Source organism: Oncorhynchus mykiss, chromosome 23, assembly GCF_013265735.2.
Source record: "Oncorhynchus mykiss isolate Arlee chromosome 23, USDA_OmykA_1.1, whole genome shotgun sequence".
Taxonomy (NCBI): Eukaryota; Metazoa; Chordata; class Actinopteri; order Salmoniformes; family Salmonidae; genus Oncorhynchus; species Oncorhynchus mykiss.
In genome coordinates, this window is record NC_048587.1 from 39,705,034 (window position 1) to 39,722,351 (window position 17,318).

The 17,318-nt window shown below is 39.5% G+C and overlaps 1 protein-coding gene across 2 annotated transcripts in view; it reads left to right on the plus strand.

Moving 5' to 3' along the window:
• Positions 1 to 9,164, plus strand: part of tspan15 (tetraspanin 15) — a 45,040-nt gene extending 35,876 nt beyond the window's left edge. Inside the window, exons 5-7 of one of the 2 annotated variants that reach the window (XM_021580985.2) lie at positions 3,477 to 3,527; positions 3,763 to 3,879; positions 7,725 to 8,177. In XM_021580985.2, coding sequence (XP_021436660.2) covers positions 3,477 to 3,527; positions 3,763 to 3,879; positions 7,725 to 7,898 — 342 coding nt within the window. In that variant the 3' untranslated portion in view covers positions 7,899 to 8,177. Of the gene's footprint in view, positions 1 to 3,476; positions 3,528 to 3,762; positions 3,880 to 7,724 lie in introns of both variants that reach the window. The other variant, XM_021580984.2, reaches the window with a different exon arrangement.
• The last annotated feature ends 8,154 nt before the right edge of the window (positions 9,165 to 17,318 follow it).

The window sequence follows — 17,318 nt, forward strand, 5'->3', positions numbered from 1 at the left end:
CCATTGTCTCCAAATGTCACTTTGTCTTTTTCTTAGTCTTTGTACTAAACAAATCTCGGGTTGGGAAGATCACACATTCAACATTTTGTCTGGCAAAAAACATGGAAATGTACAACCAATTCTGGTTATTTGCACTCATAATTTAACTGTTTAGCTTTGTGGTGTTTCAGCAGAGAATTGTTGATTAGAGACCACATCCATGACAACTCTTCATGTCCCCTAACACGTTTTCATACTTGTTGAAAACTATTAATCAGTACAGCTTAGATTTGTTTATCTCTAGATGCCTCCTATGCCATATTTGTTCCCCTCTGTGTTGTTCTGATCTCTAAACATGACAGTAGGGTCGTTCTTGAATTACGGTCGCATTTGGGCATCGCATTATGGGGAAAATGAACAAAACATTTTTTCTAATAATAATTAATATGGTAACTGAATTACCTTTTTTTAAATAGTTTTTGATAACAAATTATATAACATTGTGACACCAGTAGGAGTAGAAACACCAATAACATAGGTATTTGAAGATTTAGTATAGACCCCTCTCCTGCAAAGTTTGCCACTGGAGGGAATGCTCAAGGTCCTTGTACAGTGCCTTCAGAAAGTATTAACACCCCTTGACTTTTTCCACATTTTGATGTTACAGCCTGAATTTGAAATGGATTACATATAGATTTGTCACTGGCCTACAGACAATGCCCCATAATGTCAAAATTGAATTATGTTTTTAGACATTTTTACAAATTAATGTATAATTATTTAGTTCAAATGTCTTGAGTCTAATTATTCAACCTCTTATGGCAGGCCTAAATACGTTCAGGAGTATCAATGTTCTTAAGTCAATAAGTTGCATGGTGTTTAAAATGTTTTTTTCATATCTGTGCTCCACACTGACACTATGACTATGATTGTTTTTGAAAGAAAAGCCTTTTTTTTTTCATTTTAAAATAACATCAAATTGATCCGAAATACAGTGTAGACATTGTTAATGTTGTAAATGACTATTGTAACTGGAAACTTCTGATTTTTAATGGAATATCTACGTAGGTGTACAGAGGCCTATTATCAACAACCATCACTCCTGTGTTCCAATGGCACGTTGTGTTAGATAATCCAAGTGTATCATTTTAAAAGGCTAATTGATCATTAGAAAACCCTATTGCAATTTATGTTAGCACAGCTGAAAACTGTTGTGCTGATTTAAAGAATCAGCACAACACCGGCCTTCTTTAGACTAGTTGAGTATCTGGAGCATCAGCATTTGTGGGTTCGATTACAGACTCAAAATGGCCAGAAACAAAGAACATTCTTCTGAAACTCGTCAGTCTATTCTTGTTCTGAGAAATTGCCAAGAAACTGAAGATCTTGTACAATGCTGTGTACTACTCCCTTCACAGAACAGCGCAAACTGGCTCTAACCAGAATATAAAGAAGAGTGGGAGGCCCCGGTGCACTACTGAGCAAGAGGACGAGTACATTAGTGTCTAGTTTGAGAAACAGAAGCCTCACAAGTCCTCAACTGGCAGCTTCATTAAATAGTACCCGCAAAACACCAGTCTCAACTTCAACGGTGAAGAGGCGACTCTGGGATGCTCTTCCGGGATGTAGCGTGCCCGGGGAAGTCAGATCAGGCGTCCACAGCTGCAGTCGGAATAGCAGCACAGGATCATCAGCACAAACAGGTGGACTTGGAACAGGAACGGCAAGGAATCATCAGCTCAGGTTTTATTCAGGCAAGGTCCTAGGGCTCCAGCCCTCCGAGAGTGGAGACAGAGACCCCATGCTTTGTGAGTTATTTCTGTGAATGTGATCCCCTCTCTCTGAGAGCACAGCTGGTCAGACAGGATGTCACTCAGCAGAACTGGCAACCACTTTGTGTTCTTAAAGTACAAAGATAACATCCTCCAGGCAGCTGGGGATGGGGTCTCGTGCTGTCATGCCACTGTAGGAGGATCTGGCTCTGAATCCCAATATACTATCCTGATTTTAAATGGCAAGGTAAAAAAGTATCTTGGTCTATTTATTCATCTTATTATGGGCATGCAAACCTTTTGTCTGTCGTCTCAAAGATGACGTTTTAACCTGATTGGTAAAAATAGCAAGTCAAAATGAGAGATGCACGTTGTCTTTCAAGCTTATGATTTTCAACATATAGTTGCTGGGATTTGAGATATAGAAGCAGATAACCTTCAGGGATCCCCATGGCTGAATGTATTATTTTATCTCTAAACTCCAGATATTGACACCTCACAAGGCTTCATATAAAAGGGTGAAACAAAAAAATGCATTGTTTGTTCCGAATTAAAATTCCAGTCTCTGAAGTGAATAAAAAGCTGGAACAATCTGGAACATGTCTGTCTTAGCTCTTTTTGTTTAAAACAATTTAGTTCTATTGATATTTAAAGTGCCTCTACTCTGCAACTTTCCTGAGGTTCCAGTTTTTTATGCATGTCAGAATGCCCATGGTCTTGCGGCCATATCACATGTCTCCCCTATGGTAACTGTCATTATTGAACAAAAAGATTGAAAGACTTCTCATTTTGTTTTCTGAACATGCACAGTTGCTCAGTGCTCAGGGATATTTATGTCAAAGTACACTGAATAATGTATACCTTCTATCATTCAAGTGGAATTAATAAAAAAAAAATAGAATGGACAACTTCTTACAGCATCATTTTGTCTATGAAAAGAGAGTTAGGTGTCTGTTTGGTTTAGAAGTTGTAGAGCTTTTTACCAGTTTTCCACAAAGTACTCCATCTCTGCTGTGAACCACCCGAGCTGAAGCGAGTAGATTTCCCTGGTGTGGGTCATTCATGTTGTGTGTTTTCCCTTAGTTGTCACTGTCTAATGTTTGCTCCTTAATAAGTAATGCACATCCTGGGGGGCAAAGCTAGGATTTTAGCAATGTTTGTCAACTTGTTCCAATAAGACTTGGAGCATTTGGTCACATTACTTAGTAATATTTTCATTGAAGTCTTAGCTAATATTTAACATTTTAACATATTTATTGGTTGCTCTTTTGAACATGATCTAAGGCTGGATATTAGCCTACATATCCATTCCCTAATGTTGGGACTGATTTGATCTCTCTCTCTCATCACAATCACTAGCCAAGGGCCAAACTTCTAAAATAGTTCAACTAGACCAGGGGTGCCCAACCTTTTTGACATGAGATCTCATATTTCCACAACCAGTTTAGACGATACCAATCACAGGGTTCCCACGTTTATACATTTTATTAACTTTTCCACAACTTTTCATGCCTACAGAAATGCATGTACTTTCAAAACAAGCTATTTTGTTTTTCTATTGTAGAAAAGCAGGTGGACATTGTAGAGAATATTCCTCATTTATGATTCATTATTTGAATAATCCTCAAGGGATGTATCCTAACTTCAAATATGCTTGTGTAACTTGCTAGTGATGTGCTCAAATCTGTTATCACTTTTACTTAGTATTATGTTCTTCCTTTTCAGCCTAATGAAGTTACCAACACACTATGTGGATATAAGGTCCTTGACAAAGAGGTAAGACTATCTGAACAAAATCCTGTCTCGGTGTCTCTCACGGTCTCAATTTCGAATTGTGAAAGTCTAAATGGGAAATTGATGTTTACTGATGTCATACAGAGGGACAGTGCATTCATTTTCTCATTCATTTTTTATTTGTTATCACATATGTATGAAAGATCATATCACACACATCAGTCATACAGATTTGCACAAAGGCCTGCCATTTTAAATGTATATCCCTCCTGCTTAGAGGCTGGACTTGCAGAACGTCATCTACATCAGAGGTTGTACTGATGCTGTCTTCATCTGGTTCATGGATAACTATAAGATAATGGCTGGCTTGCTGCTTGGCATCTTGTTCCCCCAGGTAAGAGTTAACCACCATGCCATTTCAGACTGACATCTGATGTCCACCAACAATACACAAGTAATGATTCACACAGAAATGTTATGGGCACAGCTCTTTAGTTAATAGCTGTAGCAGGAGAAAGGTACTGGTTTCCACATAATGGTTTAAAAACTGCTTTTCGGGGGGGGGGGATGCAGTGAAAGATAGAAAATATGCTGTTATATTGTGAGCTCTTTCCCTTTTTTTTCTTCGTTAAATCAAAATATTTTTTTAAATGTAGCTTCTAAAATGGTCTCATATTTTAGCTAGAGAGGGTGATGTAGCTTCCCAGTCACAGCTTGCAGTGGAAGCCCCTACAAATGTTTGCTTATCACTTTATAATGTCTGCCTCTCAGAACTAATCATTGATTGACACATTGGACACTTTCCATTGGTTTCAAATTCTATGTCCATCTTATCAAGCACAGCGGGAAAACGGGACAAATATGCAAAATTGAACTTACACCTTCAAATTCTGTGAGTAGTTTCTCAGATCTTATGAGATTTTTGGGAGATATTTGGCACAAATTAATGTTTAATCGTCACCACAATATGTCAACTGGAACTTTAATCCACTATCAATCTGCAGTAGGAAAATCAAAATCCATTTTTAGGGTATGAGTAATGTTATTGTAAATTGCATTACTGTGAGCCAAGTCCCCATCTGCTGCCTTTTAGAAGGGTTTATGTTGTTTATATGCAACACAAACTTACAGGTACACAAGAGCACCATGAAATGTCTAGGCCCATGTCCCCATGAATGGGGTCTCCACAAACGTGGAAAACATTGCCCTTTAAAAGGTGCATAGCCGACCAAAGAGCGACCGGATTGAATCCGGGACCTACAGTACCAGTCTAAAGTTTGGACACACCTACTCATTCCAGGGTTTTTCTTTTATTTTTACTGTTTTCTACATTGAAGAATAATAGTGAAGACACCAAAACGACACGTATGGAATTATGAAAAATAAATATAAACCCTTGAATTAGTAGGTGTGTCCAAACTTTTGACTGGTACTGTAGATCCATTCAGAATATGAGTGTGTTTGGCATGCTTTATGGGCCTCCCAGTTATAAATTCTTCTCCACTGCAAAGATGAGGCATTTTGGTTTATGTGACACATCACCCCATTTGCAGACTTTCCCTATGGAGACAGCACTTTGATATATGTTGTTTGCCTGGTTCTGCTATAGATGGGCCAAGACAGAGCAGTATTTGCACAGCAGTGATTCTAGATTAGTGCATTACTTACAGCTGATAACTAATCATGAGGCCATTTTGGAGTAAGGGAGGTTGGAGGACATAAGCAAGAACCCTCTCAATAACGGACTTGGGCTGAACACATTGAGGAAATGTATTGTGTTGTCCATGTAGGTTCACTGTTGAAGCCTCTCTGTTGAAGTGTGACCTTGAGTAAAGGAACCTAAAGGACTTTGTTGTTTGTAACGTCCATGCTCCTCTACCATAGCTGGGATTAATTAGGTACTATAAATCCGGAAAGTTTTTTTTTTTTGCAGTTGGTGAAGGTGTTCCATAACGGTCCCAGGAGCCTTGGTTCATTACATGCTCCATATCATTTCCTGTTAATTAGCTATGTTCAATTATAAACATTATTATCACTTGTATCTTCTAGAAAAAAAGTTATGCTTATAAGACTGAACATGTTCTTTGAATGTTGTAGACCGACTGTAGTCTACTGTGAAGGGCCAATGATGTCACATGTTAACTCTGTGTCCAAATGCAATCTGTTTCTCTGAAAACAATGAATACAAATAACATAAGTTTATCTAGCAAGATTTTGAAGACTTTTCAAGACCCCTTTCAATCAAAAGATTGTAATTCTAGGCTATTTTGACATAGTCACACCACACAAAATTACCAAGTCAATAGATTTTTCTCCCATAATAGTTTGACAGACACACAGACGAATCACCTACCCTTCAATAATTTGTCCACCTCTTGACTACTGATTACATACCTTGCCAAATTAGATGATGTTTTACAATTATATATTCAGAAAGTAGGACTTTCCTTTTAATTATCTTCTCTTTGCTTTTATTCTTTATTTATTCTATATACACTGTGTACAAAACATGAGGAACACCTTCCTAATATTGAGTTGCACCCCCTTTTGCCCTCAGAACAGCCTGAATTCGTCCAGGCATGGGCTCTACAAGGTGTCGAAAGCGTTCCATAGGGATGCTCGCCCATGTTAACTCCAATGCTTCCGACAGTTGTGTCAAGATGGCTGGATGTCCTTTGGTTGGTGGACCATTCTTGATACACATGGGAAACTGTTGAGCATGAAAAACCCAGCAGCATTGCAGTTCTTGACACTCAAACCGGTGCGCCTGGCACCTACTACCATACCCCGTTCAAAGGAACTTAAATATTTTGTCTTTCCCATTCACCCTCTGAATGGTACATATACACAATCCAAGTCCCATTTGTCTCAAAGCTTAAAAATCCTTCTTTAACCTGTCTCCTCTGATTTGAAGTGGATTTAACAGGTGACCTCAATAAGGGATCATGGCTTTTACTTGGAGTCACTTGGTCAGTCTGTCATGGAAAGAGCAGGTGTTCCTAATTTTTTTTTGTACACTCAATGTACTGTTTGTGGTGCCCAATTTGTCCAATAATATGGAGCATTGGAGGGAACACAACTTGGAGGGTATTGACTTCGACAGATTTTGTGCTTCTGTGTTTCATAGTATGTGGCTGTAAAGTAGAACAAAAGGATTGTCGTCTGACTGGCATTTTTTATATATAATTTAGACCATTGTCTACTCCCTCTCTATTGATTTCTTGATCCCTCTGTATTGATCTCTCACCTGAAGCTATGTGAAGGCAAAGGTGAGTTGTAGAAAGGACATGGGTCACAAAGGTTCTCCCATGGGTTATTGATTTGAGGGTATTAATGCTTATTTGTTGTTTAGATTAATCATTCGATGTGAAATCTAGTTATTTGAAGAAACCTCCCACGTAGCTTGTCTAACTCCTGACTCTGTCTAACAAAATGAGGCCGACTTTCATTTGAAACAGGCCATCGAGACAAGGTAGAAGAAGTGGTCAGTAGTTCTTTGATTTGATTTAAGTCTTAGATTTGATTAGCCATCAGTTCAGTGACTTTGGAGTAGACTGTTGTCTGAGTTTCAGACCACTCAGTCAACGAGTTATGGAACTAAAATGCCCCTTCATAGCTGACTTGACTTGCCGTCTACAGCACTTGAATACTTTTAACATGCCATATACCCACAAGGATACTTTTAACATGCCATATACCCACAAGGATACTTTTTTTAGAAAGTCATTGTTTCATGCATTCTTAACCAGAGATTTTTACCTCAAGATGATGCAGATGTACTGTATGGATTATTTCATGCTTTTTGCACATTGCTGCTTGACAAAAGTAAAATTAAATTCTCTGCAGTGTGATTTGCTAAATTGTTTTTAGGGCTTTTGACGGTAAGAGCACATAGCTTGAGCTTTAGAATCAGCTAAAGTTACGGCTTCCTGTTCATTCAATTGCAGTTCTTGTCTGTTTCAGGTTTGTGCTGTTGGTTGAGAAGGCATGCTTCAGACTTTTTTTTTTATGTTTTGGAAAAGTGTTTTATATCAAGGACAGAATGTAATGACGTGACATTATTTATTGAAAGCCCCCCCCCCCCCCCCCTTAGAAAAAAGGCAGTGGTCAGTAATTGACTGCAGATACAAAGTGCCCCAATATGCAATCTGCTTACAATACATTGAACTAGTTGCCACTAAGCCCATAGTTTAAGACCATATGTCCCATCCATAACACTGAATCTCCTTGTGTTTGCAGTTCTTCGGCGTGATCGTTAGCTGGCTCTACATCACGCGGGTGGAGGATGCCATTGCTGAGTTTGGTCACTACCAGGATGGACTGCTGGACACAGTGGACAGGGGTGGCTTCAGGGCAACCAAGAAGCAGGGTAGAATGGCCAAATGTTGCATTTGCATGCCAGAGATCGACTGAGCGTGCCTCCTTTTTATCTAATAAGCCTAAAACACTGCTGTGCCTGTGCGAGCTCCGAGAGAGAATACAGCCATGCACTGCCTGCCTCAGCCTTCCAACATACTGGAGCTATCAGCTCCGATTTTACGACGCTGTTCAGATGCTTTTTAATTGGTTTAATTCAGGGATTCATTTTTTTTCAGGGGTTAAATTATGAAGGTTTTAGTATGATGGAAAGGTATGACATGTGTATGGCCTTTTATGAATAGCCTTTTTTTCTCATTGGTGAAATTTATTTTTTATTAATTCACAGCAAAACATTGAACGCTTTTGAATTTTAATTTATGGAGATTGTAGCTCTATCCAGTCCTGTAAAGTATATTTTTAGCTTTTCAAAGGGATATATTTTCTATGGGGAAGTTTATGGAGGTTATCTTACCTTAATCCAATTGTTTATTTTCAGAATCATTGGCAATGTCATGGGTTCAACACATTAATGGTTTTGTGAGTACAAATGTAATTTAGTAAGTTTTTAGTCAGTCACTCAATGTGGCTTGATTTGAGGAGCTAGGAATACCAAAGTTGTTAATCATGTATAACATGCACATGGTCAGTTGCCCACATGTTATTAGGATGTTGTACTGTGTAATGGTTTGAAATCTACATGTATGACTTTGCTCAGTCAGTGATATTTACCTCCAATATGTGAGTGTTGAGGGATCTGCTAGTAATGCTAGTGACCCTCTGTCAAGCTGTGTTCAAGATGAATGAGTGCTTATGCTCTCATGATTACTCATACTCTTCCCAGAACAGCATTCTGTGAATGGTCTTCCTGCCAATGATTGTTATCACTGTTAAAAGCATGTTATCGTATGGGATTGCATGCCTAGCTTTAACGGCTAACATACTTATTCCGACCAGAAGTTCCATCAGCAGCCTGTGTCCATGGCAATGGACTAAATGATGTTGTTCTCCTGAGACAGAACGATATTTAAATCCACCCACACACAATAGAAAGGCTAACTTTAAAAAAAATCGTATCTTCAAACTCATTTCAACTCAAAATACATCAAATTAATTAAAGTCAAATCTACTGGTTATTTATTTGACCAACTTTTAAGGTGCTGTCTTTTGTCAATCTTTTGGTCTTCTTTTTCAAAATGAAACTATTTGTACTATATGCTGTTTTTTGTTTTTTTTAAATGTGTGTGAGCTCACTAATACTTTTGAACATTTTATATAGTGAGTGATCTGGTGAATGAATAAATCATGTTTGCAGTCATGTTATGCAGCCTTTGTAGTGTAGTTGCTCTTCCTGTCCTGCTGGTTTTTATGTGCATGCAGAGGGTGTCCGGCTGTGACGATGTAAATATTTTACTCTTTCATGGAGCCTAGTTCACCCAAAATACCCCATTTGTGTAATTGTTATTCTTCAGCTTTCTCTCTGTCCCATTACAAACCCATTAGTCATCATGAATATACTTTAAGTTCTTCAACCTTTTCAAACACCTTTCTAATACAAAACCCATATTAGTCTACTAGCCAACATATTTTTTTCCATGATGCCTTTGGTTTTCCTTAAGAGAAAATACTGACATTTTTCGCCAGAGATCTATACAGTTGATGTCGGAAGTTTACATACACTTAGGTTGGAGTCATTAAAACTCGTTTTTCAACCACTCCACAAATTTCTTGTTACAAATTTATAGTTTTGTCAAGTCAGTTAGGACTTTGAGCATGATACAAGTAATTTTTCCAACAATTGTTTACAGAAAGATTATTTCACTTAAAATTCACAATTCCAGTGGGTTAGAAGTTTACGTACACTAAGTTGACTGTGAAATTAAACCACTTGGAAAATTTCAGAAAATGATGTCATGGCTTTAGAAGCTTCTGATAGGCTTATTGACATCATTTGAGTCAATTGGAGGTGTACCTGTGGATGTATTTCAAGGCCTACCTTCAAACTATTTGCTTCATATCATGGGAAAATCAAAATAAATCAGACCTCAGGAAAAAAAAAATGTAGACCTCCACAAGTCTGGTTCATCCTTGGGAGCAATTTCCAAATGCCTGAAGGTGCCACATTCATCTGTACAAACAATAGTACGTAAGTATGAACACCATGGGACCACAGCCGTCATACCGCTCAGTATGGAGACTCGTTCTGTCTCCTAGAGATGAATGTACTTTGGTGCGAAAAGTGCAAATCGATCCCAGAACAACAGCAAAGGCCCTTGTGAAGATGCTGGAGGAAACGGGTACAAAAGTATCTATATCCACAGTAAAACAAGACATAGACAAGACAACCTGAAAGGCCGGCTCAGCAAGGAAGAAGCCACTGCTCTAAACCCACCATCCAAAAGCCAGACTATGGTTTGCAACTGCACATGGGGACAAAGAGCATACTTTTTTGAAGAAACGTCCTCTGGTCTGATGAAACAAAAATAGAACTGTCGCTCTTGCTGCTGGTGATTCTCTGATCCACCTCTACGCAGATGACACCATTCTGTAAACTTCTGGCCCTTCTTTGGACACTGCTAACAAACCTCCAAACGAGCTTCAACGGAATACAACCCTCCTGCTGTGGCCTCCAACTGCTCTTAAATGCTAGTAAAACTAAGTGTGTGTTCTTCAACCAAATGTTTTCCGCACCCTCCCGCCCGACTAGCATCACTACTCTGGACAGTTCTGATCTAGAATATGTGGACAACTACAAATACCTAGGTGTCTGGTAAGACTGTAAACTTTCCTTCCAGACTCACATTAAGCATCTCCAATCGAAAATTAAAACAAGACTCGGCTTTCTATTTCGCAACAAAGCCTCCTTCACTCATGCTGCTAAACATACCTTCGTAAAACTGTCTATCCTACCGATCCATTTACAAAATAGCCCCCAACACTCTACTCAGAAAACTGAATAATCTATCACAGTGCTATCCATTTTACCTCCAAAGCCCCATATACTACCCACCACTGCGACCTTTATGCTCTCGTTGGCATCTATAAGGAAATGTATGATTGCAAAAAAAGGTTTCTGTACCAAATATTAAGTTCTGCTTTTCTGATGTATCAAATACTTATGTCATGCAATAAAATGCAAATTAATTACTTAAAAATCATACAATGTGATTTTCTGGATTTTTGTTTTAGATTCCGTCTCTCACAGTTGAAGTGTACCTATGATAGAAATTACAGACCTCCACATGCTTTGTAAGTAGGAAACACTGCCGATTTTGCAGGTTATTAAATACGTTCTCCCCACTGTATACCCTGTGGACTGAGCTGACGTCATGTTACCATTGTCCTTTTTATAGGTGTTGACATTCTTGCAGTGTCCCTCTCTCACTAAATCAAAGCATGTCTGCTTGTTTTGAATTTCCAGTGCCCTCACTCTCTCTCACTTGCCTTTTCACTTTGCTTTAACCCTTCACTTACATTTAACATTGGGGGTAAAATGCTATGTACAGTTAAGGCTATTTTCCCACTGGAGCACTAAGTATGAATAAGAACATCTACATGATGCATGAAGGATACCTGCAAAGTACTTTTATAGGCACTATTCAGCACTTGACTCCTTAACAACAGTATCATTTCACTTGATATTTACAATGCCTTCAGAAAGTATTCAGACCCCTTGACTTTTTCCATATTTTGTTATGTTACTTATTCTACAACTTTTTAAGTAAAACATTTTCCTCAGCAATCTACACACAATACCCCATCATGACGAAATTAAACATTTTTTATTTGTTTTTAGCAAATAAAATGAACCAGATATACCTTATTTATATACACTACCAGTCAAACGTTTAGACACACCTACTCATTCAAGGGTTTTCTTTATTTTTACTCTTTTCTACATTCTAGAATAATAGTGAAGACATCAAAACTATGAAATAACACATGGAATCATGTCCCACAGTTGACAGTTCATGTCAGAGCAAAAACCAAAGCATGAGGTCGAAGGAATTATCCGTAGAGCTCCGAGACAGGATTGTGTCGAGGCACAGATCTGGGGAAGGGTACCAAAACATTTCTGCAGTATTGAAGGTCCCCAAGAACACAGTGGCCTCCATCATTCTTCAATGGAAGAAGTTTGGAACCACCAAGGCTCTTCCTAGAGCCGGCCACACTGGGCAATCAGCGGAGAAGGGCCTTGGTCAGGGAGGTGACCAAGAACCAGATGGTCACTCTGACAGAGCTCTAGAGTTCCTCTGTGGAGATGGGAGAACCTTCCAGAAGGACAACCATCTCTACAGCACTCCACCAATCAGGCCTTTATGGTAGAGTGGCGAGACGGAAGCCGCTCCTCAGTAAATGGCACATGACAGCCTGCTTGGAGTTTGCCAAAAGGCACCTAATGACTCTCAGACCATGAGAAACCAAATTCTCTGGTCTGATGAAACCAAGATTGAGCTCTTTGGCCTGAATGCCAAGTGTAATGTCTGGAGGAAACCTGGCACCATCCCTACGTTGAAGCATGGTGGTGGCAGCATCATGCTGAGGGGATGTTTTTCAGCGGCAGGGACTGGGAGACTAGTCAGGATTGGAGCAAAGTACAGAGAGATCCCTGATGAAAACCTGCTCCAGAGCGTTCAGTACCTCAGACTGGGGTGAAGGTTTACCTTCCAACATGACAATGACCCTAAGCACACAGCCAAGACAACGCAGGAGTGGCTTCAGGCAAGTCTCTCCTTGAGTGGCCCTGCCAGATCCCAGACTTGAACCCAATCAAACATATCTGGAGAGACCTGAAAATAGCTGTGCACAACGCTCCCCATCCGACCTGACATAGCTTGAGAGGATCTACAGATAAGAATGGGATCAACTCCCCAAATACAGGTGTGCCAAGCTTGTAGTGTCATGCTCAAGTGGCGTTGATTCTGTAATCCCTGCCAAAGGTGCTTCAACAAAGTACTGAGTAAATGGTCTGAATACCTATGTAAATGTAATATTTCAGTTTTTTATTTGTAATAAATTAGAAAACATTTCTAAAAAACCTATTGCTTTGTCATTATGAGGTATTGTGTGTAGCTTGATGAGGGGAAAAAACAATCCATTTTAGAATAAGGCTGTAATGTAAGAAAATGTGGAAAAAGTCAAGAGGTCACAATACTTTCCGAAGGCACTGTATGTTAAGTAATTTACGAAAAGGGATTTGATACACTTATGCTAACCTTAACTGAAATGCAATCTTTGTACAAATGTGTTATACCCTTTCATTCTTTGGCCCTGCCGTCAACACTGCAATTTTAAGAGCAAAACATTCAACATTTCTCACATACAAAAAATTATTCCTCAGCTTTTGGATTTTGTACAATGGGCATCTGAGGAGGTTATATTCTAATCAGGTAAGTTTTGGCCACTAAAATTGGCCTACAGCTAAAAACCTATCCAGAGGAATAATTGGGCCCTTCAGCTATCTTTGTGCTGTCACATTTAAGAGATACTCCTTGGGAATTGGATGCTCATTTCAGAAATAGTGCTCTGTGCCCCCAGGACAGAACCAACCTTTGCTGTGACACAAAAAACAATATATTTTGTTGTTGTTTACACCCCAATCAAGGAGGTATCCTGCAAGGATGACACACTTACTCATACATATACAGCCTCTGTGTCATCCAGATTACTAATAGAGACCCACTGGGCAAAAACTGGTTGAATCAATGTTGTTTCCATGCCATTTTAACAAACAAATATATTTGATGATGTTGATTCAACGTGGTAAACTGATAGATTTTTTAAAAAGTCATCAGCGTAAGGGAATTGTATGTTTTTCACCCAATTTTGTTAACCTAAATTCAATGAAATTGTGAATTGTTGTTGATTTCACATTTAATCAAGGTTAGTTGACAACTCAAATGTGCCCAGTGGAGAGTTTAGTGGTTCTTAAAGTGGGGAATGGGCTCCTCTTGTTTCCCCCTCCCCCCCACAAGCTAACGCAACCAACACAATCCCCCCCCCCCTTAGTAAGTAGTGGAGTGGGCTATATATTTCAGCCAACACTATTCCACTCTGCTTCATCATAACTGTCAGGAGGATCCTCATCCCCACCACCACTGATGGGAGTTCAGAGGACATAAAGCATTTAGAATGATGTCTAACATATTAACATTAGTATTCAGTGTGTGTCATACTACTGACAAGTCTTGAAAAATAATGTAAATTATATATATATAAATGAATAAGTGATATTTCCTATCTCAGAAGTGGACCATATTTCATGATAACACTATGGTGCTTCTGGTGTTGCAGCTGCCAGTGTTTTTCCCTCAGTTGGGTTTGGGTGGAGTCATCACATTTGTCATGTTTGTCTGATGGTGTATGTATTCTAAAAGAGGTATCTTCATCTAATCTGTGGCGGTGTTGATATGGCTACTGTAAAGCAACAAAGGATGTATTAGTTGACCTATGTATAGATTAAAAATTGATCGGTTTACTCACTCATACACTCAAGCAACTTAACAATTGATTTCCATAGAGCAGTTCATTTACATCCAAGGACATCAAGCACTGGTTGCGAAGAGATCCTTTTCAGATTTCTTCGGTTGCTTCAGTTTGTCTGTGTATGTCCAAGGCCCAAAATAGTACAGTGCTACCAAATGTGATTGTTGTAGAAGATAAGTATGTTATTAAGAGAACGTGCACATTGAATCTGCCATTTCAATTTTCAAATCAATTTTTTTATCTGTCTGCCCTCCATTTACAGTGTTCTACCTGGTCGCTTATGCCTGCCCATACCATAACCCCACCACCACCATGGAGCACTCTGTCTGGCGGCGTGAGTCCATGCTTCTGAAAAGGTTACCAACCTGTGTCCTATATTCTGTGGCATTTAACACTGAACCATGTACAGTGTTGGTCAGATGTTTCATGAGCTGAAATAAAAGATCTCCGAAATTTTCGAAACACACAAAAAGCTTATATTTCTCTAAAATGTTGTGCACACAAATGTTTACATCCCTGTTAGTGAGCATTTCTCCTTTGCCAAAATAATCTATCCACCTGACAGGCGTGGCATATCATCAGCTAGTAAACAGCATTATCATTACATAGGTGCACCTTGTGTTGGGAACAATAAAAGGCCCGTCTAAAATGTGCAGTTTTGTCACACAACACAATGTCACAGATGCCTCAAGTTTTGAAGGAACGTACAATTCACATGATGACTGCAGGAATGTCCACCAGAGCTGTTGCCAGACAGTTGAATGTTCATTTCTCTACCATAAGCCACCTCCAACGTCGTTTTAGAGAATTTATCAGTACGTCTAACCGGCCTCACAACTTCAGACCACGTGTATGGTGTCGTCTGGGCAAGCAGTTTTCTGATGTCAACGTTGTGAACAGAGTTCTCCATGGTGGTGGTGGGGTTATGGTATGGGCAGGCATAAGCTATGGACAACGAACATAATTGCATTTCATCGATAGCAATTTCAATGTACAGAGATACCATGACGAGATCCTGAGGCCCATTGTCGTGCTATTAATCCGCCGCTATCACCTCATGTTTCAGCCTGAAACAAGAATCTGTACACAATTCCTGGAAGATGAAAATGTCCCTGTACCTCCGTGGCCTGCATACTCATTAGACATGTCATCCATTGAGTATGTTTGGGATGCTCTGGATCGGCGTGTATGACAGCGTCTTCCAGTTCCCACCAATATCCAGCAACTTCGCACAGCCATTGAAGAGGAGTGGGACAACATTCCACAGGTCACAATCAACAGCCTGATCAACTCTATGCAAAGGAGATATGTGGTGGTCACACCATATTCTGATTGGTTTCCTGATCCAAGCCCCTACATTTTTTTTTAGGTATCTGTGACCAATAAATGCATATCTGTATTCCCATTCATGTGAAATCCATAGATTAGAGCCTAATGCATTTATTTCAATTGACTGATTTCCTTATATGAACTGTAACTCAGTTACAGTGCCTTGCGAAAGTATTCGGTCCCCTTGAACTTTGCGACCTTTTGCCACATTTCAGGCTTCAAACATAAAGATATAAAACTGTATTTTTTTGTGAAGAATCAACAACAAGTGGGACACAATCATGAAGTGGAACGACATTTATTGGATATTTCAAACTTTTTTAACAAATCAAAAACTGAAGAATTGGGCGTGCAAAATTATTCAGCCCCTTTACTTTCAGTGCAGCAAACTCTCTCCAGAAGTTCAGTGAGGATCTCTGAATGATCCAATGTTGACCTAAATGACTAATGATGATAAATACAATCCACCTGTGTGTAATCAAGTCTCCGTATCAATGCACCTGCACTGTGATAGTCTCAGAGGTCCGTTAAAAGCGCAGAGAGCATCATGAAGAACAAGGAACACACCAGGCAGGTCCGAGATACTGTTGTGAAGAAGTTTAAAGCCGGATTTGGATACAAAAATATTTCCCAAGCTTTAAACATCCCAAGGAGCACTGTGCAAGCGATAATATTGAAATGGAAGGAGTATCAGACCACTGCAAATCTACCAAGACCTGGCCGTTCCTCTAAACTTTCAGCTCATACAAGGAGAAGACTGATCAGAGATGCAGCCAAGAGGCCCATGATCACTCTGGATGAACTGCAGAGATCTACAGCTGAGGTGGGAGACTCTGTCCATAGGACAACAATCAGTCGTATATTGCACAAATCTGGCCTTTATGGAAGAGTGGCAAGAAGAAAGCCATTTCTTAAAGATATCCATAAAAAGTGTCGTTTAAAGTTTGCCACAAGCCACCTGGGAGACACACCAAACATGTGGAAGAAGGTGCTCTGGTCAGATGAAACCAAAATTGAACTTTTTGGCAACAATGCAAAACGTTATGTTTGGCGTAAAAGCAACACAGCTCATCACCCTGAACACACCGTACCCACTGTCAAACATGGTGGTGGCAGCATCATGGTTTGGGCCTGCTTTTCTTCGGCAGGGACAGGGAAGATGGTTAAAATTGATGGGAAGATGGATGGAGCCAAATACAGGACCATTCTGGAAGAAAACCTGATGGAGTCTGCAAAAGACCTGAGACTGGGACGGAGATTTGTCTTCCAACAAGACAATGATCCAAAACATAAAGCAAAATGTACAATGGAATGGTTCAAAAATAAACATATCCAGGTGTTAGAATGGCCAAGTCAAAGTCCAGACCTGAATCCAATCGAGAATCTGTGGAAAGAACTGAAAACTGCTGTTCACAAATGCTCTCCATCCAACCTCACTGAGCTCGAGCTGTTTTGCAAGGAGGAATGGGAAAAAATGTCAGTCTCTCGATGTGCAAAACTGATAGAGACATACCCCAAGCGACTTACAGCTGTAATCGCAGCAAAAGGTGGCGCTACAAAGTATTAACTTAAGGGGGCTGAATAATTTTGCACGCCCAATTTTTCAGTTTTTGATTTGTTAAAAAAGTTTGAAATATCCAATAAATGTCCTTCCACTTCATG